The sequence below is a fragment of the Scomber japonicus genome, chromosome 16 (genome assembly GCF_027409825.1).
Source record: "Scomber japonicus isolate fScoJap1 chromosome 16, fScoJap1.pri, whole genome shotgun sequence".
Lineage (NCBI taxonomy): Eukaryota > Metazoa > Chordata > Actinopteri > Scombriformes > Scombridae > Scomber > Scomber japonicus.
Window position 1 is genome coordinate 19,167,458 of NC_070593.1, and position 22,914 is coordinate 19,190,371.

Sequence of the window (22,914 nt, forward strand, 5' to 3'; positions counted from 1 at the left end):
TCATAAATTACTATATGCACTGTCCAGACGGCCTGGAACCTTTGTGGCGTTTTGATGAGCTGACAGTGACTTTCTTCTCTTTCATACAGGATTAAGTTGGAATGTTTGGCAGGGCTCGTGATGACTGTACTGCTGACATATCTTTTACTCATCCACAAAGTGCAGAGCTATCGTTTCCTATTCACTTTTCCTTTCTGATAAGGCCTTGTTTTGGCCTGCTTCCTCTGCTCTGGATAGCAATGATGACTTTGTACAGTGTAGTGGATGTAACTATTGGATATCTGTGCAAACCAGACACCATCTGCAGCCCGAAAGGCAATTCTAGCGAAAGTTAAAAACAGAATTTTGTATGCAAAGAGACACTTAAGCACAGGAAATCGAAAGGGTGAGGCATTGGGAGTGCAGTTTTGGAATGCAAGCTGAATTCTGTCCTGAAAAATAGCTGCTAAAAATGTCTCTTTTCTTGTGCCCACACTAATACAACTGTAAACACTTGTTCCTGTTCTCCTCCACAGTCCTACCAGCAAATATGTCAGGGAAGTCAGATGGGAAAAAGAAGTGGGCGGCAGTTCGGGGTCGCCTGGGCTCCTCGCAAGACTCTGATACACAGCAGGAGGCCAACTTGGAGAGTGCTGATCCAGAGCTGTGCATCAGACTGCTGCAGGTTCCCACTGTGGTTAACTATTCTGGGCTGAAGCGTCGCCTGGAGGGCAGTGACCAGACATGGATGGTCCAGTTCCTGGAGCTGAGTGGGCTGGATCTCCTCCTGGAGGCCTTGGACCGGCTCTCGGGGCGAGGGTGCTCACGCATTGCTGATGCCCTTCTGCAGCTCACCTGTGTCAGCTGCGTCCGAGCAGTCATGAACTCCTCAGCAGGGATCCACTTCATTATAGACAATGAGGGATACATTCGGAAGCTCTCCCAAGGTTGACTATACAAGCATCAGGCTTTTCATTTTGTAAAAACATTGTCATCCACTACCTTCTCTATACAGTGTTTGTCTAATTATGTCTCAGATTTACACATGAAAAGAGTGGCTCAGATGTAGTATTTATTTTATACTTATTTTAGCAGTAATGAATATAACTGCATTATAGTTATGCACTATAAGACAGTTAAATCATATTTAAAAGAAAGGCATAACCCTAACCCTTACATATTACGTGACATTTGTAATGTATCAGTCATAATTCACATGATTTGATCGTTGTCCATGACTCACTTCTCTATGCTGAAATTTCCATCTATGTGCTCAGCATATCATACAGAGATGAATCATTGGGGGTTTCTTTAGGACAACCATACCAGCATAGTGTCATACTGTGTAGTAAATATTGGATTTCAAACACACAAACATCTTTATCTATAGCACATATAAGCCACATCTTTGGAGGGCAAAGTTCAAGTTGTCCTGGAAGGCAGCGAAACAAAGCATCCTGCTTGGGTCTAGACACGAAAGAAAAGTTAGAAAAGTTATCTAAAAGCAGATAGAAAAGCTTCCTGTCAGAGACATAATTTGTAAATATGAACGCTTTACCTGTATTGATGTGTGTGAACATGATGCTCCACAGCCTTGGACACTTCCAACACCATGGTGAAGAAGCAGGTGTTTGAGCTACTTGCAGCCCTCAGCATGTTTTCTTCAGATGGGCATCATCTGGCTCTGGATGCCCTGGACCACTACAAGGCAAGTAGAAGTCTATTTTTTGGAAAGTTAAATTGCTGTGGGATTTGCCTCATAGGATCCTACATCAGCCTTAATAAAGCCCTTAACAATGCCCTCTAGTGGGGAGTTGGGTGCACAAGCATTACAGAGTTACAGTCTTCCTCAATGGTAACTGTGTTAATTACTTGATATGACTTTGATATCTCCTTCAGGGTGTGAAGACACAGCAGTATCGCTTCAGTGTGATCATGAACGAGATGCAGGCCACAGACAACGTCCCTTACATGGTCACCCTCCTCAGTGTCATCAATGCCCTCATTTTCGGGACAGATGACCTCAGGCAGAGAGATAAGATGAGAAAGGAGTTTATCGGTAGGTTCTCAGTTCAGCTGCTATCCAACAATTAATCAAGAGGACGGTCACTCTGTGGTAATCTGTTAGCTATGCAGTGTTTCCTGTGCTGAAAGTGAATACAATAGGGAGAACAAGCCACCAGTGGAGTTGTATAACAAATATGTCTGTCACTGGGTCTTTCCAAAAATAGGTGAATTGGCCTCATTTTGACATCGGAGAACGAAGCAAACCAAGTGTATGAAACATTGTGTATTCATGTATTTTGCATCATAAGTAATGCATTTGACTATCACATTTTATGGTTCAGGAAAATGTCATCACTACACTGATTAAATCGCATTGACCTTATAAAATTTTGATGATATGGTTAAGACAAAGTGGGCCAACTGGCTGAAACTCACGCTTCATCCACAGAGGCATCTTCCATTGTAGATAAGACTTCATAAGGGTAGTGAGCCAGAATGTACTGCAGGAAATTAGTTTGGACCTGTTGCGTATATAAGCGAAAGAGAAAATAGCAACACAGATTTGAATACAATACTTTTTTGTGTTCAAATCCATAGAAAGGCTGTTGAAATTGTTTTACAAATAGTTGCGACTATATAAAACCCCCCCTAGATTCATTAAAATGCTACAACCACCTTCAACCAATCAGTATTTTGATTAGCCACTCCTCTTTTGTGATTGCTCACCTGTGACTTCCTGCCAATTCCCGAACTAACTAACATTTACCACTGTGATGACATAAGTGGCCCCTTTTATGATGTACTTTCTTACAAACTTATAATTAAGTGTTGTGGTACCCACGGTTGTTTTTTTGTTGTTGTCTTGCAGGGCTTCAGTTACTTGATATTCTGCCAAAATTAAGGTGAGCCTTCCTTCCATTATTCATATTTCTGAAGCAGATTTTATACAATAGATGACAATCATTGCAACTAAAATTAAGCTTTAAGGAGAAGACTTCATGCCATTTGTGTCCATTAATGGGGGGAAAATGCACAAAGGTCTTCAATAAAGCAGATGTAATTAAAATAGCATTAAATGTGAAGAGAAGTGCTGCTGCTCACTGATCTGTATGTGTGTGTGGTGTGCAGGGAGCAGGAAGATGAAGACTTGATTATTCAATGTGAAGCTTTTGAAGAAGCAATGACTGAAGATGAGGAGGAGCTGCTGAGAGTGTATGGGGGCATTGATATGAGTAATCACTTGGAGGTCTTCACTACACTCTTCAACAAGGTGAGAGCTGACTGTTTGACTGGCTTTCAGAACTAGGATGGTCCAGTAAGCTGGAGACTGACTGAATGAAAATTTAGTTGCAATTGTGCACAATAAAAAACTAAATATCCCTCATTATCTTTCTGGTTTAATAAAGCTTTGTGCATTGACTTTTCATTGTGCTAGCACACATTACTATCATTCTTAAGTGTGTAAACATGGCGTGCCTTCTTAATGTGTGCATATGCATGTGTGTGCAGGTGAGCAGCTCTCCGGCCTCTCTCCAGCTGCTGTCCATCCTGCAGACATTGTTGGTTCTGGGGCCAGGCCGCTCCGATATCTGGCTGGCTCTGGAGGCCATCACTAACAGAGCAATACTGTTGGCCCAGGACTGTGAGTCAGCACTGCAATAATGTATTCACTTAGGTTCAACACTCTGAGCCAAATGGCCTCCTCAGTGATTAATGTGTGAAGGGGAGTAATTATCCAGTAAAACAAATCATGGTGTAGAAATAGGGTTTTCTGTGGATAGCTAGTGACAGAATGGATGAAAGCTTTCGTTTAAGTGAAAGTAAATTCAAATAGGGTTTGTCGGTGTCTCTCTGCTTGGATTTGTGCTCCAGCTCAGATGGAGTCCTGTGAGAAGATCATGCAGCGTCTGATGTTCTCTAAAGGCAAGAGCTGCAAAGGTCATCATGAAGTGGACGGGCTGCGGGTCAGAGTGGACAAGGCTGTGCAGACTGATCTGGATCATCAGGACATAGAGAAGCCAATCAAAAGCACAATGTCCTCTCAGATACCACTTTGTGCCTCTCCTCCACCTCCACCTCCACCTCCTCCTCCTCCTCTACCCCCAAGTATGACTGGGCCCCTACTCCAAGGTGCTAACCACTGCCCACCTCCTCCACCTCCTCCTCCACCACTACCTGGAGGATTTGGTGGACCACCTCCACCTCCTCCACCTCCTCCCTTGCCTGGAATGCCACCTCCGCCACCACCACTGCCCTGTGGTCCAGGTATGCCTCCCCCGCCACCCCTACCAGGGATGGGAGGCGGACCACCACCACCACCTCCCTTACCTGGCATGCCACCTCCCCCACCTCCTCCCGCTGGCATGATAGTGGCTCAGAGCAGCCACACCCTGGGGTGCAGTGCACCTATCAAGGCAAACCGATGCCCCACTTTGAGAATGAAAAAGCTCAACTGGCAGAAACTCCGTACTGTTACTGGTGAGTGGGGAAACCTTTCTTCTGAGGTTTCCAATTATTTCAGTACCAATTTGTCATTTATTCTGTGAATGCAGCAATCCTTGACTGAATTTAACAGTGTCAAAGCCATCTTTGATCTATGCTAAGACTTAAAAGTTTTTTAGAAAGTTTTGCCTCTGTCTGTATTAACCCCTTAACCCCTTAACCCCCCGGGCCATTTTGTATGATTTTAAATAGGAGATAACTTGGGGAAATTAACACATTGACATAAGGAACCTGAGTAGAAAATGTCTGATATGGATGGAAAGTTAACATGAAGATAACTCGAGTTGAAAATGAAACTGAACTTTAATCCAAAATTGGGTATTAACCAATATGGAATTCCCCCAAATTCACAGAGGAAAAAACATCTCTTTGATGTGATTTTCAGTCAGGGTTTTGATGATGCAAAATGGAGCCACATGAGCTCATGACAGGTTACTCTCTCTCCATCCACACACAGATGGTCACTCCATGTGGGCTTCGGTTCAGAAAGAGCCTTCTACTCGCGAGCCGGACTACAGCAGTATCGAGCAGCTGTTCTGTCTCCCAGTGACTGAGCACAAAGACAAGGGGGCAGCTGCTCCTGTCAAGAAGGAGCCTAAAGAGGTGTGCTTGGTCAACACTCGACGCAGCTCCTCAGAGCTGTAGCACTGAAAACAAACCCACCTGATTCATCAAAACTGAATTATCAATATGGCTCCTAATCATTGTCTTTTCGCTCTGTAGATTACATTCATTGATCCAAAGAAAAACTTGAATTTGAACATATTTCTAAAGCAGTTCAAATGGTAAGAGTGCACATTGTTTAGACGTTTTCTTAGATATATTTTGGCCTGTTTTCCAGCTTTATCATTTTTATTTTCTCTTTCCAGCAAAAATGAGGATTTTGTAGCCATGATTCAGAATGGAGATCGAACTAAGTTTGATGTAGAGGTGCTAAAACAGCTTCTAAAGCTCCTACCAGAGAAGCATGAGGTTTGTGCTATGAACACTCCTGCATCCTTTTCTGTAGAGGTTTATTCACACTTGTCTGCCGTTTTTAAAAATGACATTGCATGTCTGAGTCATAGTGTTGTCTTCATTTAGATTGAAAATTTGAAGTCATTCCAAGGAGAAAAAGAGAAATTGGCAAACGTCGACCGCTTCTATACCTCTCTTCTCACTGTGCCATGGTAACTTTCTTCTGGAATTCTGGTTTAATTATGAATTATGTACATACTGAATGCTTAACATTTTCACTTCAATTTATGTTTAATGTATATCACAATACTTAAATCCTGATTGACTCTGATTTCTTGTTTGTTTTCAGTTATCAGTTAAGGATTGATTGCATGTTGTTGTGTGAGGAGACAGCATCAGTGTTGGATATGCTCAAACCTAGAGTCGAACTGGTGGAGGAGGCCTGCCAGTGTAAGTATACCTTATACCTTCAGCTTTGCTTTTATGAATTGACAGATTGTTCTGATCGTCCCTGCTGTCCTCCTCTTCAACATGTCCAACTCAAGCTCAAGCAGTTTACAATAAAGTTAACAAGCTGTTACAATTTTCCCAGCTCTCAGGATGAGCACACTCATGCCCAGTTTCTGCAGGCTCATCCTTGATGTGGGAAATTTTCTCAACTATGTAAGAACTTCCACCGTCTCATTTATATTTCACTTAAGCTGACATTTACAGAAAGCCTGCATTTTTAATCATCGGTCTACTTCCAGGGAAGTCACACTGGGAACGCAGAGGGGTTCAAAATCAGCTCTCTGCTCAAGCTTACAGAAACCAAGGCCAACAAGAGCCGCATTACACTGCTTCATCACATCCTGGAGGTACACAGACTGGCTGGCTCATAACCGTGATAACTTCTCCCCCTCAGTCATGAACCTTTTTAATTACCTACTGTGTGGCTTGTTTTGCAAAGGAAGCAGAGGCGAACCACCCGGATCTGTTGGCACTGCCAGATGATATCGAGATCTGTGAAAAAGCAGCAGGGTACAGCAACTTTTCATGTCTACACTTGCTCATGTCTTTCCTTTTTTTTAAATTTAATTCTCAATGGATTTTTAACATGCACATAAAGGTTTTCTGCTTTGTCCTCAGAGTGAGTCTGGACTCTGTTCAGTCAGAAGCCAATGCCTTACTAAAACGGCTGAATGAGACAGCCAAGAAAGTCTCCAACTCTGTGGAGGAGGTGAAGGAGCAATATGAAAAAGTGCTTGAGGTAAGGTTATAATCTCTATTTTGCCTCCAATTTATAAAAAAAAATGGATGACTGAAAACTGTCATACAGTAGATGCTGGATCCATCCCACAAATTGCATTTCTGTGCTGCAGGAAAATCTGGAAGCATGTCGAGCTTTGACTGAAAGGTTCGCTGACATTGACAAGAAGAGGAGTGAACTGGCAGTCTACTTATGTGAAGATGCTAATAAGCTTTCGCTTGAGGAACTCTTCGGAACCATCAGGACTTTCCGAGGACTTTTTATCAAGGCAATAAAGGTCAGAAAGGATACTTAGTTGATTTATAGTCAATGTATGATCATCCCTATAATCATCTGCTATTCATCACTTATATCTGACTGATTCTAGCTTTTTATACCCTACAGGTTTATGTTGTGTAGTTCTTTAATCTGCTGTGCTGTTAGAATGTGTGTGCATGCATCAACTGGAAAGATGTTAAGATGTCTCTGCCCAAATGATACTAAGACAAATTGCTATGTACATTTTGTGCTTGGCAGTGAGTGACGCTTTTTTTTTCACAATAACAGGAAAATAAAACCAGAAAAGAGCAGGCAGCCAAGGCTGAGAAGAGAAAGAAGCAGCTGGCAGAGGAAGAGTCCAAGAGACAGAAGGGAGAGAATGGAAAAATAAGTGAGTTGTGATGGCACCCCCTTCTTTGACTGTGCTAGAAATCCCAAACCATGATGTGACTTTATTGGATGGACTGTGTTGTCAGCTGTCCTTTTTACCCTTCTATTTCCAGTCAAGAAAGGCTTTGTGCCACAGAGCGAAGGCTGCATCATCGACCACCTCCTGGCAGATATCAGAAAAGGTTTCAGCCTAAGAAAGACCAGGCCCAGGTGCGATTTGGAAAGTCTCCCTTCAGGTGAAATGCATAGGGATACCTGCCCACCTGGTAAGGACAAGAGACTGTGGCCTCCATCCGCAGTTCCTAGCTCCATTCCTAAGCCATTTCACTACGAGCCACAGCTTTGCTGCTTTCTTTAGGCGCTTTGTGTTTGCTCACCACTCCCGTCTTGCTAAGCTACATTAGTGTTTGTTTACATGCATCTTTGCTGACTCAGAAATATCACTCCATTTCAAAGAAATTTGAATTAACTGATACTACCTACATCTGTCCCTCAGGATCAAGTGTCAAGCCTGTAGGCGAAGATGCCGTAGAAGCAGCCACCATTTCCGCTCCCACCAAATCTCAGACAGAGGGTCACCAGCCCAGCACAGGCAAGGTGAACGGCCTCATCAGTCCACCAGAAGAAACTCTGTCAACACCTCAGACAGTGGTGCAAGACGGACCCCAAACGCCTCCAAATGCAGCCCCAGGAGAACCAGCCACAACGACACTGCCACTCCTGGAAAGACCTGCATCACTGCAGGAGGAGAAACAGCCGAAGAACCCTGCATCATCCCCAGATATGATGCAACCTAACCCTCAGGCGGAAGGAGAACATCAACCATGTCTCCCCACAAATGGCTTTTCAGTAGATTCAACTGAGACCAGCGTCCTCAGCCCATCCTCCCTCACAGATTCTGACCTACTAGAGGCTGTGTTGGATGGCACTTCCAGCCTAGTACCTGAGAAGTTGATTCCTGAGGAGCCAGTGGACATTAATGTAAGAGTTCAGCTCACAGAAAGCCCTGCTCCTGATATAGACATTAATGTTACAGAGAGTAGTAAAAGCAATATAATGGGAGGTGGGAAAGTTGAAACTACTAATAAAATAAGCCATTCAAAAGACACTGTTGGTCTAGATGTGAAAGAATGCATTAGTCCAAGAACGGCTGACGAAGATGAGGTTGTGAGTTGCAAACATTCTGACCCTAAAAGCAATAAGAAAACACTCAGTGAGGAAATCCAGGCATTTGACGTCCCAGATGGACTGGAGTCACATGATCAGCCATCAGTCTCTGAGGCAGAGCCTCCATCCCTTAAGCCCGAACCAAAGAAACAGCAGAGCCTCTTTAAACGAAACAAAAGGAAGAGTAACCAAGGTAATCAATCTATTAACTTAAATAAAGATCATGTTTGGAATGCTAGTCACTTGACGTGTCTTAAAGGGAAATCCTTATTTATTTTGTTTTTATTGAATGTTACATTTTATATTTCATGTATGGGTTATTTTAGCTTATGTTCATGAGTATTTTGCATGACACCATGCATTTTTATTAAAGAGTATGGATGCAGTGTGCAGATTTTAATGTTGAATGGACTGAAATCAATCCGGTTTATTTGAATGCTCTGTTTTCCGTTCTGACTCTCTAAAACACAAGGTAACAGTGGAAAAGGACACACTAAACATAAAAAAGGCTGTGTGTTGCAGTGAGGTAGGTCAATCAATGGGATGGCAAACTGTAAGCAGGAGTGTCATCATACTGAACTCAATCACCATCAAAGCTTTGTTCCAAATAACTTTTCATTTGTTGGTCTAACTGGAATCTGGGTTTCATTTGTCTGTGTTGTCCAGCTTTTAACATGCCCTATGTCTAACAATTTTCCAAATCAATGGTGGCTAAAACCTTAACATTTGATGCGGTGCATATTTGTCTTGGGATGATTCTAATGTCTATTAAACAATTAATTCGCCCTAATTTAATCGATCTTTAAGAAAACTAACGCTACACTGATCTTAAGCAGCCCTGCAGTATGTGAAGCCATCGTGACATCATCGTGGACTGAGTTATTTCATGAAAGCTGTCACTTTTGTGTCTCTCTTTCCATATTTTCTTGTCCATTCCCCAAATCTGCAACTGGGGCTGTTTTTTTTGTTTGTTTGTTTTTTAAAAGAATTTTAAAAGTCTTGTGTGCTTCCTGTAAACTGTGCTTGGTTAATCAGACTTGGATGAAAGATACTGTAAATGACGTAAATCCATTAATGTTTCACTACTAAGAAAACATAAAGCAGATGTAACCCTGTTTGAAAGCCAAAACAATCTCAGTGCTTAACAAGTATGTGAGTAAATTATTCTACCAAGTGCCTTAGAGCCCTTTTTTTAAATGCTACTGTAGATATAATTACTATATATAAGGTATTAAAATATTTCATTTAAATATATTTGATTCTGTTTATTCATTTTAATCTTTGTTTTCCTAGGTGACTCCAGAAAAAGGAAATCAAGAAGAAAAAGAAAATGTTAATTTCACAGGAGATCTGAACTGGAAGAACTGGAAGTATATTGTATTTTGTGAGACCACATGAACATTGATTCCTTCAGGAAGATGCAGAATGATTCCCTTTGCAATGATTTGTTAATCTAAACCAAAAAGAGTAAACACATCTAAGGCTGGATGGGATCCTCACAGCATGGATGTAAACATGTCACTTTATGTAAATGAATTGTAGTTTGTGTAACGGCCTATGAGTGGTTTTGATTCCAAACTCTTCAAAAAAAAAAGTTGAATGGGCCTTTTGTATAATTGTTGTAATATGCAGTGAATCTGTTTTGCTATATTTATCTTGCAGCACCTATAGAAAAGAGATGCAGTGTTGGCAAAAAAATATACTTTAATTTCACTTATCAAAAGAAAACTGCTTGGATCGTACGTCATAATTTCTTTATGTATTGTTCAAATGATGTTTAACAAGACATATAATGAGTGTATACTGGATTGTATCTTTTAATGTTAAATATATTTTAATAAAAGTAAATTTACACATGAAGTGTTTGATTTGTACCTCTTCGCGCAGATGGATGGCAGTAATGAGACAAATAATCAGATCGAAAAGCCCAATATGACATATCAGGATTTTGATCGGGGAATCGATTTATATGATGCACCCCTATGTCTGTTGTACTTTGATCATTGTGTGTCAGTGCTTTATCAGCCTGGGAGATAGCTAGGCTGAACACTGCTACGCACTGTGCGTCTGGCTCTGACATCATGAGCTATGGGGTTACAGATATGGCAATGCCACTCTTGGAGAGGGTTTAGTCTTCTTGAGACGGACAGCCTAAAGCCACCACCAACATGTCGGTCACCTGGTCGGCAAAAGACCTCAAAAACACGAATCAGCCCGCCGCGACGGGACTGAAGCGATCGCGCAACGACGTGGGGAACAAAGCCACGGTGGTCCTCGGTGCGCAATGGGGCGATGAGGGCAAAGGAAAAGTGGTCGATTTGTTGGCGACTGAAGCTGATGTTGTGTGCAGATGTCAGGTAAACGTTTGGATTCGTGATTTTAGAAAATCATTCACGAGCGTGTGCTTATTGTGTGTGTGTTATTGCTGTATTCCTTTTTCTGATGCATAATGCCAAAAAACGGAATCCGCATTTACCGACGGCAACAGGTGCAGACACTTTTTACCTCTATGATTTGGGGAATACTGAACAGCATATCACATTTATTATCTAACTTTTTTGACTATTATAAGAACCCATGCTGTGTATCTGTTGTCGTTTTGTGAGGGTGTACTAAAGAATTTAAATTATGTAAAATGGAGACTGTGTTCATTCAGCCCCAAAACATTTTGCATACCTAGAATGCCCGTCTGTTTTAGCTTGAGCAAGTGCAATTTATAAGCCTGATTTATCTCTTGATTCTTGTACCCACTTTTATTATCAGGTGTAAATATCCGGTTTATTGAACTAATCAAACAGATTATAGATGAAAAGCATGACTCTGAGTTGCATTGAATTCATAATAAAAACAGTTCCAGACAGATCAGATGCTGTCATTTGGGCTACATAAGATATATAACACTCTCGTCACTCCGGCACGGTGAAACCTGCCAACAGTTGCTGTGTTGTACTTTCTCCCCTGACAGGACTAGCACCCTGTGTTCTGGAGGCTTGAGAGCCCCACCCACTGGGCTACAGAGAGGTCACATTCTCAGGGTGACTGGATATGTGAGAAGGCCAGGTCTTAGCCAGGGGGGACAGACTGGAAGATCCACCAGCACCAGCCAAGACTGTTAAAATAGATGGAAAAGCTCTGTGAATTGGGAAGAGGGTGGCTTATCACCTCACGAAAATAAAGAGCGGACATGCGTAGCTGTGGCATGTGGCTTCAGCTCCTGTTGGTGCTATCTCCTGTGGGTGTTTATGTCATACTGCTTTTGATTGTCATTAATATTGAGCATTTAAACTTTGATTTACAGGGGGGAAACAATGCAGGACACACAGTGGTAGTAGAGGGCAAGGAGTACGACTTCCACCTTCTCCCCAGTGGAATCATCAACACCAAAAGCATATCACTAATTGGTAAAAATGGAGAAGCGTCCTTGATATTAAAGCATACGAGTCTACCGTAGAGTCTTACTAATAGCTCATCTTTCCTCTCTTGTAGGTAACGGTGTGGTCATACATTTACCTGGCTTGTTTGAGGAGGGTGATAAAAATGACAAGAAAGGTATTTTGAGTTAAAAATACATTTAAATACATGTTGTATTGGTGTAAAATATTGGTTTAAACTCATAAATGCTGTTTGCTTTCTTTGGAAAGGGCTGAAAGGTTGGGAGAAGAGGCTAATTGTCTCTGACAGAGCTCACATTGGTATGTACAGTTGGTTAGCTAATTATTCATAGTGGTTCATTACTTCATTAAAATATGGAAAACATGCATAAATCATATTTTTTAAGAGTCTTTGAAGGTTATGTTTTGTTCTTGTCTCTCCACAGTGTTTGACTTCCACCAGGTTGTTGATGGCTTGCAGGAAACTGAAAGACAGGCACAAGAGGGAAAGAAGTAAGTATAGGGTTGGAGATTAGGACAGAAGGTTCAGACCAGAATTTTTTTCTTACAATTAATACAAATCTATAACTCCAAATCTGTCTTCTTCAAATCATTTGTTTTAATACGACAGCATTGGAACAACCAAGAAAGGCATTGGACCCGCATACTCCAGCAAAGCATCTCGCACTGGCCTACGTGTTTGTGACCTCCTTGGTGACTTTAAGGACTTCTCTACCAAGTAGGGATATAATCTCTTGACTATTTTTGCCCCAACCGGCTGATGTGTTTCATATGTTTTCCTCTTGGATCCTTTCAGATTCAAGAACCTTGTCCACCAGTATCAATCCATGTATCCAGCCTTGACAGTTGACGTTGAGGACCAACTGAAAAAACTCAAGGTAGACACTGATAAAACAGACTGTTGATGATCAATTGTCACTGCTCCCAGCAGGAAAACATATTTCTGTTTCCCTGTTATGTGCAGGAATATGCTGAGAGATTGCGGCCAATGGTTAGAGATGGAGTCTATTACATGTATGAAGCTCTTCATGGATCCCCAAAGAAAATTCTGGTTGAAGGGGCCAATGCTGCTCTCCTCGACATTGACTTTGGTAGGACTGTCAGCGATGAGCTGCATTATTTCAAAATGTATAGGTGATACTTGAATTTGTTATGTAGTCCGAGCTATTTTAACAATTCTTCTCTTTAGGTACATATCCTTTTGTGACATCATCAAACTGCACCGTGGGAGGGGCATGCACTGGTCTTGGTATCCCTCCACTGAATATTGGTGATGTGTTTGGTGTAGCAAAGGCCTACACCACCAGGGTTGGAATTGGAGCCTTCCCAACAGAACAACTTAATGTAAGATTTTAATATCACTGAGATTGTTGGGGACGTGTAAGCTAAATGTGTCTTCCTTGCCTGCCGTGTCTTATTGTATGAAGAAGAAACACATGACATGTTATGTAATACCCTAGTACTGAGCTTGGCGTGTATATTTTGTTTCTGGTCATGTGGCTAACACACAGGCAGCAGAGCTGGCAGGGGGAGGGGAGGGGTGGGGGCGTTTAGTGAGTGAGTGCAGCTGTCAAATTTTGTGAGAGATGGGCTCAAACACTCTTTACCTCTTATGCTGGTCACGTGTACAGGGATAAATTTAGGGCCAGAGTCTGAGTTCAGGATATATTTACTGTGTGAGCCAGCATCATGTTACTTGTCACGAGAACTGGCTGTAGGAATATAAGTCAAGATATTAAAACTTTGTCCCCCTGCCCCTGTAACACTTTATTGTACTCTAAAAAGTATATAAATAATGTACTGGTAGCATATTTTATATAATAATAATAATAATAATAATAATAATAATGAATTTTATTTAAAAGGCGCCTTTTAAAGCACTCAAGGACACCTTACAAGGCACATATAACAACAGTACATCAAACAATATAAATCAGGTAACATTTAGTGCAAAGATAAAGAAGTTTAAGTTTTTATAGAATTGTTTTATTGTGATGAAGGACTTGTTCATTTATGTATTATAGTAGTGTCACTCAATTTGGTAGTAGGATATATTGTTATTGTTATAACATTATATATAGGGATCAGCCAGTGAGTGCCCTTGTTATCTGTTTGCCTGCAAACACTTGCAAATAATAATAATGATAACAATAATAATAATAATATATTTTATTTGTATTGCACTTTACATTTCATCAATCTCAAAGTGCTACAGAGCAGAAATGTGCCGGCCATTATGTTTATTTAGTCAGTGCATGGATGAGAGAAAAGGCATCTGGATAAATTATAAATAGTTGCTATTGCGTTCAGACGCATTAAAGACGGATTGTGTAATGTATCTTTTTGTGCCATGAGTTTATATTGGCAGTGTAAATACGTTCAATTGAGGTCAAAGATATTAGCATAAAGTCTGCTAGCCACATGCTAACACTTTCTATAGTAATGGTAAATCAGTGGCTGTTATTGCAGTGTTGGAAACAACCACACACCTACCTACCTCTCTTGATGACTTTGACTCCCTCAATCCACCATCTCAGTCTTCAGTAGTAGGGACCCGTGTGAGTTTGCAGGACTAAAGACCTCCCCAGAGAACCTTCTCCCTTGGGATGCCACAGAGAGGTTTAAATACCAGATCCTGGTAGACCACTTCAAATTTGAAGAACTTCTCATTGCAGACGTCACCAGCTGGTGTAAAGGCATGTTGCAGACCTAATGGAGACACCTAACATCTATAGCCACGATAGAGCTGCTTTTTAAAGATCCACCCTCAGAGTACTTGTACCCTCTCTGAGTCTGTGTCCCTACTCTGCGAGACATCGCTGACTGGTTGGACTGAAAGCTGAAGATTTAAAAGTATGGTTACAAGAGAGAGAGTAAAGAGAAGACTGAGATGAAGAGGGAGAAACAGAAGGACTCAACGTCCGCTAGGCTAACCACAGTCCTCTATGCGGCCGTGCTATCTCAGATTCCCCATCCATCAGTGCCTAATAATTTACTAATTTCACTGAGTTTACCAATGAGCAGTGGAGCGACTGGGTTAAGAGTAACAGAACGTGCCGATAATATCTCAACAAGCTGTGCAGTGCAGACTGAAGACTAGGTGCAAGGGATGTGATGGCAGACATTTGGCTCTCCTCTCCTCTCTTTCTCGGCTCTCCATAACCTCAACACTATCTGTCGCCTTTTCCATTCCTCTTGCTATTCAACCTTCCAAAATGCCTACCAAGCAAATGGCTGAACGTTTGGATGGCACCATAGATGGCAGTGGAAAGTGGATGAGAGAGAAAATGCATCTGTATATTGTAAATAGTTTGACACTCATAAACCATCCATGCACATGTTTGTTAAGAAACATCTTAACATCTTATAGAATAATTGTATAACGTGTCTTTCTGTGGCTTGAGTTTATATTGGCAGTGTAAATATGTTCAGTTGAAATCAAAGATAATAGCATAAAGTCTGCCAGCCACATGCTAACACTTGCTCAGTAATGATAAATGAGTGGCTGTTACTGCAGTGATGGAAATAACTGCACATACCTACCTGTTAATAAACACTATTGAAGATGACGTCCCAACAATGAATGTCTAATATAATTTGAATCCTTTAGCACCAAGGTAACAGGTATGCTTTGTTTTCCTGTTGTCTATAGGCAGTTGGCGAGCTGTTGCAGACGAGGGGTCACGAAGTGGGTGTAACCACAGGAAGGAAGCGGCGTTGTGGCTGGTTGGATCTTGTTATCGTCAGATACGCTCACATGATTAATGGCTTCACTGCGTGAGTGGCTAAAGCAGTTAAACCAAATGTAATCAACAGGTGTTTTGTGGTTAATATGTTTGAATATTGAAGTACTTTTCTCTCATAGAGTAAACCACATGATGAGAATGATAATCAGCACATGTAAAGCAGTTCTCCTATAACATGTTACCTTTCCCACAGCATTGCTTTGACAAAACTTGACATTCTGGATGTGTTGGATGAAATCAAAGTTGGAGTCGCCTACAAACTCAATGGAAAAAGAATTCCCCATTTCCCAGGTAACTAGCAACGTGTAAAATACATGTCACAAGCCCATCTGCTTTGTTGGATCACTGATAAGATAGATGTATGTAGGGAAGACATTCAAGACCCAGTATTGAATTAATAATTATTTTCTTTTAATCATAGCCAACATGGACGTTTTGCAGAAAGTGGAGGTTGAGTATGAGACCTTCCCCGGTTGGAAGACAGACACATCTGCAGCCAGGAAGTGGAATGATCTCCCAGCCAAGGCACAAAACTACATCCGCTTCATTGAGAACCACATTGGAGTTCCCAGTAGGTTTGACACAATACAACAAACATGTACATATTCATCTTGCGCAACACACACATTTATATTTGCAAGAATGGAGAAAACAATTGTCAGCAATTCCCCAACTAGAATGAGCATTTCCTTTAGATGGTACTGTTTCCTTTCTCAGAATATCAGGATGGTTGTTATGACTTTTACAGTGGATTAATGGTAACATTTTAAAACTTTTCTAATGTTTTTTCTCTTTTTAGTCAAGTGGGTCGGCGTTGGAAAGTCCAGAGAGTGCATGATCCAGATGTTCTAGAGGGAAAGGTTTACCTCCCCATTGATGGAAGCACAGATAATGTGGCATATTCGCATCACCTAAAATGATCATCTCATCAGTTAATAAACAGTACATCTGTGAAACCTTTTAGCAGTGGTGGCTAAGATTTTGTCTCTCTCTCTCTCTCTCTCTCTCTCTCTCTCTCTCTCTCTCTCTCTCTCTCTCTCTCTCTCTCTCTCTCTCTCCATTGTAATAATTTGGTTTGATTTTAAGATGTAAATCTGTTAATTAATCCAGCACAAATGTTTACAAATAAAAGTTAATAAATGTATGGCTATCACTCCATAGATCATCTATTTTTTTAAATTTGTGGAGCAACACTTGACTGTATTGAAGTGAATAGATAATTTATTCAAGATAAATATCCAGCCTAGAGTCTACAGCTATTGTAATGTTTCAAAGCGGTAAATTCCAATATTTGTGACAGCCCGTGAAAGTAGCATAATGTGGGCGATGTTATAGAACCAAAAATGACGTACCTTGTAAAACAGCTGTCGGATTGGCTCTGAGCTTTCACGTGACAATAAAGGTTTCCTGTGATTGGCTCCATGAATCCACCCTTGCATTTTTCCCGCAACAAACAAGTGTACGGCCACGGAGGGAGCGCGCAGCAGGAGCACTTCGGACTTTTTCAAAGCCAAAAATGCCAAAACGAGCTTGTCCTTTTGCGGAAACCTTCTCTTCACAATACAAAGTACATGTGGGGCAGCAAGAGTTGAATCACTCCAGTGTATTTGGGCACAAATATAAGCAAGAAATCTACGGTAAGTGCATGCTAGCGGATATGTCGCCGTGTTGCAGTGTTAGCGTCATCTGCACGTACGTATTGAGCTTCAATGTTTCGATGCAAACAAATGTCTTTAAACGTCTGTAAAATACTCACGTTTGTTACTTTATAGACGTTTTTTAATGTTCACAAAACAATCAGCTGTGTACAGTCCATGTCATATCTGTAGTTTGGTCGTTTGGACTAACAAAACAACGATAAGTAACGCGATAGTTGAGCTAAGTAGTCACTCTTGTCATTACGACTCGTTGGTGGATACTGCATTTAATGTTCACTGGCTTAACTCTCATCATAGAGAAGACTAAGAACCTGCTGTTCAACGGTGCCAAGGCAGTGGTGGGCACAATATGGAGTGGAGAGGAGAAGCGCGTTGAGACACCTGCGAGCAGCCAGACACTGCTGAGAGGACAGACACTTATTGGACATGATGGAAGGCTGACCAAATCAACCAGAGCACAAGGTGAGCCACCTCCCAAGGTTGAAGTTGAATTCTAAACCCCCAAAAAACATATTGGGTGAAATCCAAGGAACACCTGGAACATGTCCCCAGTCGATGACCGGCCCGACAGTAATCTGTGATCCTAAAAACATCAACAGGAGTGCCTATAAATAAAAGACATAAATAGGGGACAACAGTGACATCTACTGATTCAAACAAAACACTTATATAGGACTGCAACTAACTTTCATTATCGATACATTTGCTGATTAATTTCTCAAACTTATAAGTTAGCCGATGCTATGTTAAGGAGTGTAATGGTAAATGCCATAAACCTCTTCAATTTTCTGGTTTTGTGTGACTAAATGTTAAAATAGTTAATTAACTTGGAAAAACATATGAGCTTCACATCTGAGAAGGTGGAACAGATGTCTGGCTTTGACAAAAACTTCCATTTATCTAGTGTGCTCTGTCATTAACGACACATCCAGGCTGCCAACAAAGACAAGCAGTGGAGCTTCTGCCTGGCTTACTTTATTTACATCTGGCAGGGGCTTTTTTTATGAGTATTGTTAAAGGATAGGTTTACAATGTTTGAAGTCTGTATTAAAACAACAGTCAGGTGTCTGTATGAACAGAGAGGTTTTCCTCATCATTTGGCCTCTTAGTGATAAGGGGATAAAGTCATAGACTGTATAAAAGAAAAAATGTTTTTGACAAAATGTATTTAAAAGTTCATCTAAAGATAAGGATGCTTTGGTCCTCTGGAAAAAAAATCAAGTAAAGTGGATATTTTCTACAGTACAAAAATATTTTTCTCAGCGGACAGTGTGTTTCTGTTCAGCCGCAGTAGAAAGATGGTAATTGAAAGAGACCCCAAAGATATTCACTTGATTTGACTAATTTTTCAAATTATCATCCAATGAACTTTTAAATGCAGTTTTGCATCGGAGGAGGAAGTCTTTGGATTTTGTTGTCCCCATCACCTGTCTTGTTCAAAATAGCTGATACAAAAAAAGGGGTTGACAGTGATAAACACTGGACTGAGATTTTGCCTGAATGAAATGAGACCATTGTGCTTAAACTGTAATCATATAGTGGTCATAATGAAGAGTGGGAATGCAAACACCACTATGACACCAAGCATGCTTGTTTGAACAAAGCTATCTATTGTTATTTTGACTATTACTTGGCAGTATATTTCATTTATGAAAATAAACTTGATATTAGTGGTACACTTGAATGTTAGCTTGCCATTGTTTTTTCCTGGAATTCTGCTCACAGAGCTAGTTATTCATCATTAAGCTATTACTAAAACCAATAATAATCGACTGCAATGGCAAGTGTGTCATATGACAAATAGATATATTTATATAGACATAGATTTACAACAGGCCTTTGAGGGTAAACATAATGCTAATGTGAGTTTGAAATTGAGTTTGACACCCCTGACCTAAAATCATAAGCATGATAAATATGAAGTGGTCACATTATCCAGAGTACAAGTTGCCAAGGATATTTTAAAACACAGTAGATTATTGTGTGTTGAGGGCTATTATGGTTTGTGTCTTCCAAAACTGCACAAAAGGATCAGTTCCCATCCACAAACTGAGGAGCCTGTGAAATAGGACAGGGTTTTTTTTTTAACTGAGTTATTCAGCCTAGAAATAGAGACTAAGCATCAATCATGTGAATAGAAAGACCGCTACTGACTACAACAAAAATACAAGAGGTCACTTGGTTAGCTCAGTTCATGCCTTTCACCAGCAGATGTCAGCATTGTAACAGATTTAGATGCACAGTTTGTTTACTTTTTAATTAAAGTTCTTCTAACAATGCTCATCCAGTGTGCCCTATGGGCGTGTGCTTTATTTCTAGGTGCACCAACGGCTCCTACAGGCTGCTGCGTGTGTCAGAAGAGCCTTGGGTCCAGGACACCATGCTCCCAGTGTGACCGTCTAGCCTGTTCCTCCTGCACCCAACAGTGCTCCAGCTGCTCCGGCCTCTGCTGCTCTGTCTGCACCATTATAGAGTAGGTTATTCCCTTTCAGCTTTTTTACCCCAAGGTCTTTAAAGAGGCATGTCATCAAAGCTTCACCTCCTCTGCACCAGTATTTGTGTTTACTAATTAAAATGTATATTCCTGTGAGCTAGACAGCCAGACAGGCAGGTATTGGTCTCAAATTAAAGCTGGAATCAGCAACAGTGGGGTTTTCCTGCCCCTTCCCAGTATTCCAAGCTTCAAATGTCACTGTGCATGCTGAGGTTAATTAGGTGTCAGTTGGAAAATCACTTTCTTTAGCATTAAAGATGTTTTTATGTGAGGTGGGAGAGGAGGGGGGTCATCTGTCTTGTAAAAGACACTCCTCTTGTGCTTGTGTGGAGTGTACCATAGAGACACTCTGAACTGCAGTACTGTAGAGTTGTGTACATCAGTGTCACTGGACCAAAAAAAGTCCTTTTTAGATTTCCTTTAGCCTTTCTAAAGGTGGGTGCAGGAAGAAATATAGCTGCTTATTCATGTTTTGAGTATGAACAGAAACAAACTACACACAAGCCAGCAGGGGGTGAGTATTTGATGCTCAAAACAAAGATTTTTTGAGTATCGTAACAAAGGAGTTTGGATCTCAGCACAACAGTCACTTTTAGCAAACACACTGTATGTTGGAGGAGGAAATGAGCATCAAAATATGCTTCATAGAGGGTTGAAATTGTCAACAATTAATACAAATCTTGCATTTGTGTAGCAGAGTTTTTTTTAACTCTTTCTCTCTCTCTCTCTTCCACAGTTACAGTGGACAATACGATGAAGTACTATGCTGCAGTTGTTCGACGTAAAGAGAACGTCGAAGGGAGGGATCAGAAGTTTACCCTCTGAACATTATATAATTGCCTCACATGAGATATTACAAAGACTGCGTTTTATACCTGTTTTTCTTTTGTCTTTTCTTTTTTAATGGGATCCAAATGGGTTTTTGTTTGTGTGTATGTATATGTAATTAATTCCAACATTAACTGAAATAAACTTGAACACTTTTTTGTATGATGTTATCTGGTAACATGTCTTTTTGGTTAGAGGAGCAATGAAAACTGACTGAACAAATGTCTGCCAGTTAGCTAAAAGGTAACCTGACTGTCTCCATGTGTTGTACGATGCATAGATCAGCAGATGGCAGCACACTTCAAGGACTTGGTTGGAAGATGCGTTTCACAGTGGGCTGTATTTCAGATAAACCCTCCTTTTCTCAGTGGAAGAACACATTTATCTCACTATGCTAAAATAGCACATTTAACTTTTTTTTTTTAGCTGAAGTATGATAGTTTTGTCTTTGCTTAGTGATGATAATGAAATTCCAATCCACCCTGTCTGGTCTGACCTTGAGAATCTGCTATCAAAATTATTTATTAAAACAAGAAGACCCAGAGGTTATACAAATCCAGACCTTCATAGCAGACAGTTTGGCTACAATTATCCCTGCTGTACATGACCTTGAGGTGTAGTCATCACTTTCTCTTGGCTCTGGCTCATCACTGATGATGACTGGTTTTCAGGGTCAGATATTGTACACTGTGAGTAATTGTTCTTGGTGGCAGAAGTCCTCACCGCTGCTTTATAGAAATCAATCACATGACATGGTGTTATAGATATTAGCTTGGATGAGTGCACTTCCTGGAGCTTATTGCAAATGTGCCTGTGAGCTGTTGAGTCACATCCCCTGCTCAGCGGGCCAGTTGTGGCTCCGGTCTTTGGGGAGCTCTGCAGTTGGTGTCCGAGGGCACCGCTTGATTTCTGGCTGAGTGAGCAGGCAGCTGCTGGCAAGCCAGGCGTCAAGTTGTCTGCACATTTCTTGATAAGGCTTTAAGGAACTTTGAGGTGGACATGTACACATTTAAGAAAGACGTTAACTCTTCATATGACATGTTTATTTCACACAATGCAATCTATGTCCATAACTAAATCAGGTGGATCAAGTGTGGTTTGTGCCCATTAATAGTTGGCATATTGTGTGGTTGTGGGGTCAAAATGATTACTCAATCAACAAAAATAGCAGAGAATTTTGATAATTGATTATTTATCAAGGAAAAACAGTGAATGTTGGTTATATCCTGCTTCTCAAGTGTACGTATTATGAATGAACTATCTTTGTGGCCAGTTGGAGATGTCTCAATTAATCAAATAATTGTAAAGATAATCTACAGATGAAATAATAATGACAATTATCCTGTTGCAGCTCTGATGAGTTATTAGAACTAGATCTTCCTAAAATGTTCCCTAAATGTACATAAATGAAAAGATTCAAACAGGAAGTCAATTAACAAAATTGTCTTTATTTTCCTGGCCTGTTTTTTCTCATTAAAATATGTAAATACAAAAAAATCTCCAACAAAGCTAACTCATGACCCATCCCGTTTTTACCTGGCTCTCTGATTCAATCCATGATACAAGAGCTCTTAAATAAGTAAGCTCTTGAGGAGTTTGTCATAATAAACTGAGAAACATTGTGAGGAATTATGAACAAATATCTGGAGCCATGTTTCAGTTATAAACATAAAGTAACTCCTCTATCCAGTTGTTTCACTCTATTTCCTGTGATCATCATAACATCAGGATTTCAGTGCGTATGAGTGGAGAAAAGAGAATCCGATAAGGCCAGCATCTCATGAGTCATACCCTCTTCATCCACTTTTCATTCACTTTGATCATTCTTTCTTGTAATCTCAGTCACTGCCTTGATAATCACATCAGGAAGTATTGGTCGTAGACATTCCCACTGCCTTTGCTTCCCATAAACCTGCGAAGTTATGAGCAAATCCAGTTCAGAGGAATTAAGCATGACATGTCTGTCTGCCATCTAAAATATTTACTATATTCATTGTAGATTTATTAGAAGGGCGGCTGGATACTGATGCTCTGCTGTCTGTTAAATGACGATGATGTGATGTGGGTTTATGTACCTTCAAAACAGGAGAGTGCAGCTGTCAAGGTTTTCAGCACATCCCCATCTGTGCCACCCAAAGGGGGGAGTCTGCTCTCACCCCCCCTCCCCAAGAATGGTCCTCATCTTCTCCCTGGTGCATGCACGGCGGAGAAGGGGCCACATAATCACCCACAGCGCTCCAGATAGGACCAACTGCAGTCGGCCAGGGGGAGCACGTGGCTTTGTCTT

The 22,914-nt window shown here is 40.9% G+C and overlaps 4 protein-coding genes across 4 annotated transcripts; all 4 read left to right on the forward strand.

The window, feature by feature from the left end:
* The first annotated feature begins 529 nt into the window (after positions 1 to 529).
* On the forward strand, positions 530 to 2,892 carry inf2 (inverted formin 2). Its single transcript, XM_053335537.1, has 4 exons — positions 530 to 926; positions 1,572 to 1,687; positions 1,879 to 2,038; positions 2,855 to 2,892. The coding sequence occupies exons 1-4, from the start codon at positions 530 to 532 to the stop codon at positions 2,890 to 2,892; spliced, it is 711 nt and encodes a 236-aa protein (XP_053191512.1).
* A 3,101-nt stretch (positions 2,893 to 5,993) lies between these two features.
* On the forward strand, positions 5,994 to 9,526 carry LOC128375241 (inverted formin-2-like). The gene is made up of 9 exons (XM_053335536.1): positions 5,994 to 6,108; positions 6,195 to 6,302; positions 6,395 to 6,465; positions 6,574 to 6,694; positions 6,807 to 6,971; positions 7,241 to 7,343; positions 7,456 to 7,608; positions 7,839 to 8,702; positions 8,982 to 9,526. The coding sequence occupies exons 1-9, from the start codon at positions 6,046 to 6,048 to the stop codon at positions 9,032 to 9,034; spliced, it is 1,701 nt and encodes a 566-aa protein (XP_053191511.1). The 5' UTR covers positions 5,994 to 6,045; the 3' UTR covers positions 9,035 to 9,526.
* A 1,039-nt stretch (positions 9,527 to 10,565) lies between these two features.
* Positions 10,566 to 16,603, forward strand: adss1 (adenylosuccinate synthase 1). Its single transcript, XM_053335767.1, has 13 exons — positions 10,566 to 10,866; positions 11,808 to 11,910; positions 11,996 to 12,058; positions 12,151 to 12,201; positions 12,327 to 12,393; positions 12,512 to 12,619; positions 12,698 to 12,779; positions 12,866 to 12,992; positions 13,091 to 13,245; positions 15,554 to 15,678; positions 15,841 to 15,938; positions 16,069 to 16,218; positions 16,447 to 16,603. The coding sequence occupies exons 1-13, from the start codon at positions 10,678 to 10,680 to the stop codon at positions 16,497 to 16,499; spliced, it is 1,371 nt and encodes a 456-aa protein (XP_053191742.1). The 5' UTR covers positions 10,566 to 10,677; the 3' UTR covers positions 16,500 to 16,603.
* Positions 16,604 to 16,703: 100 nt separating this feature from the next.
* Positions 16,704 to 20,934, forward strand: siva1 (SIVA1, apoptosis-inducing factor). The gene is made up of 4 exons (XM_053335771.1): positions 16,704 to 17,284; positions 17,603 to 17,767; positions 19,625 to 19,778; positions 20,536 to 20,934. The coding sequence occupies exons 1-4, from the start codon at positions 17,164 to 17,166 to the stop codon at positions 20,582 to 20,584; spliced, it is 489 nt and encodes a 162-aa protein (XP_053191746.1). The 5' UTR covers positions 16,704 to 17,163; the 3' UTR covers positions 20,585 to 20,934.
* The last annotated feature ends 1,980 nt before the right edge of the window (positions 20,935 to 22,914 follow it).

Coding starts and splice junctions, on each gene's coding strand:
- adss1 (XM_053335767.1), top strand. CDS start 10,678: ATGTCGGTCACCTGGTCGGCAAAAGACCTCAAAAACACGAATCAGCCC. Junction 12,059..12,150: donor TGATAAAAATGACAAGAAAG/GTATTTTGAGTT, acceptor TTCTTTGGAAAG/GGCTGAAAGGTTGGGAGAAG. Junction 12,620..12,697: donor TTTAAGGACTTCTCTACCAA/GTAGGGATATAA, acceptor GGATCCTTTCAG/ATTCAAGAACCTTGTCCACC.
- inf2 (XM_053335537.1), top strand. CDS start 530: ATGTCAGGGAAGTCAGATGGGAAAAAGAAGTGGGCGGCAGTTCGGGGT. Junction 927..1,571: donor CATTCGGAAGCTCTCCCAAG/GTTGACTATACA, acceptor GATGCTCCACAG/CCTTGGACACTTCCAACACC. Junction 2,039..2,854: donor GATGAGAAAGGAGTTTATCG/GTAGGTTCTCAG, acceptor GTTGTCTTGCAG/GGCTTCAGTTACTTGATATT.
- LOC128375241 (XM_053335536.1), top strand. CDS start 6,046: ATGAGCACACTCATGCCCAGTTTCTGCAGGCTCATCCTTGATGTGGGA. Junction 6,972..7,240: donor TTTTTATCAAGGCAATAAAG/GTCAGAAAGGAT, acceptor TCACAATAACAG/GAAAATAAAACCAGAAAAGA. Junction 7,344..7,455: donor GGGAGAGAATGGAAAAATAA/GTGAGTTGTGAT, acceptor TTCTATTTCCAG/TCAAGAAAGGCTTTGTGCCA.
- siva1 (XM_053335771.1), top strand. CDS start 17,164: ATGCCAAAACGAGCTTGTCCTTTTGCGGAAACCTTCTCTTCACAATAC. Junction 17,285..17,602: donor ATATAAGCAAGAAATCTACG/GTAAGTGCATGC, acceptor CTCTCATCATAG/AGAAGACTAAGAACCTGCTG. Junction 19,779..20,535: donor TCTGTCTGCACCATTATAGA/GTAGGTTATTCC, acceptor TCTCTTCCACAG/TTACAGTGGACAATACGATG.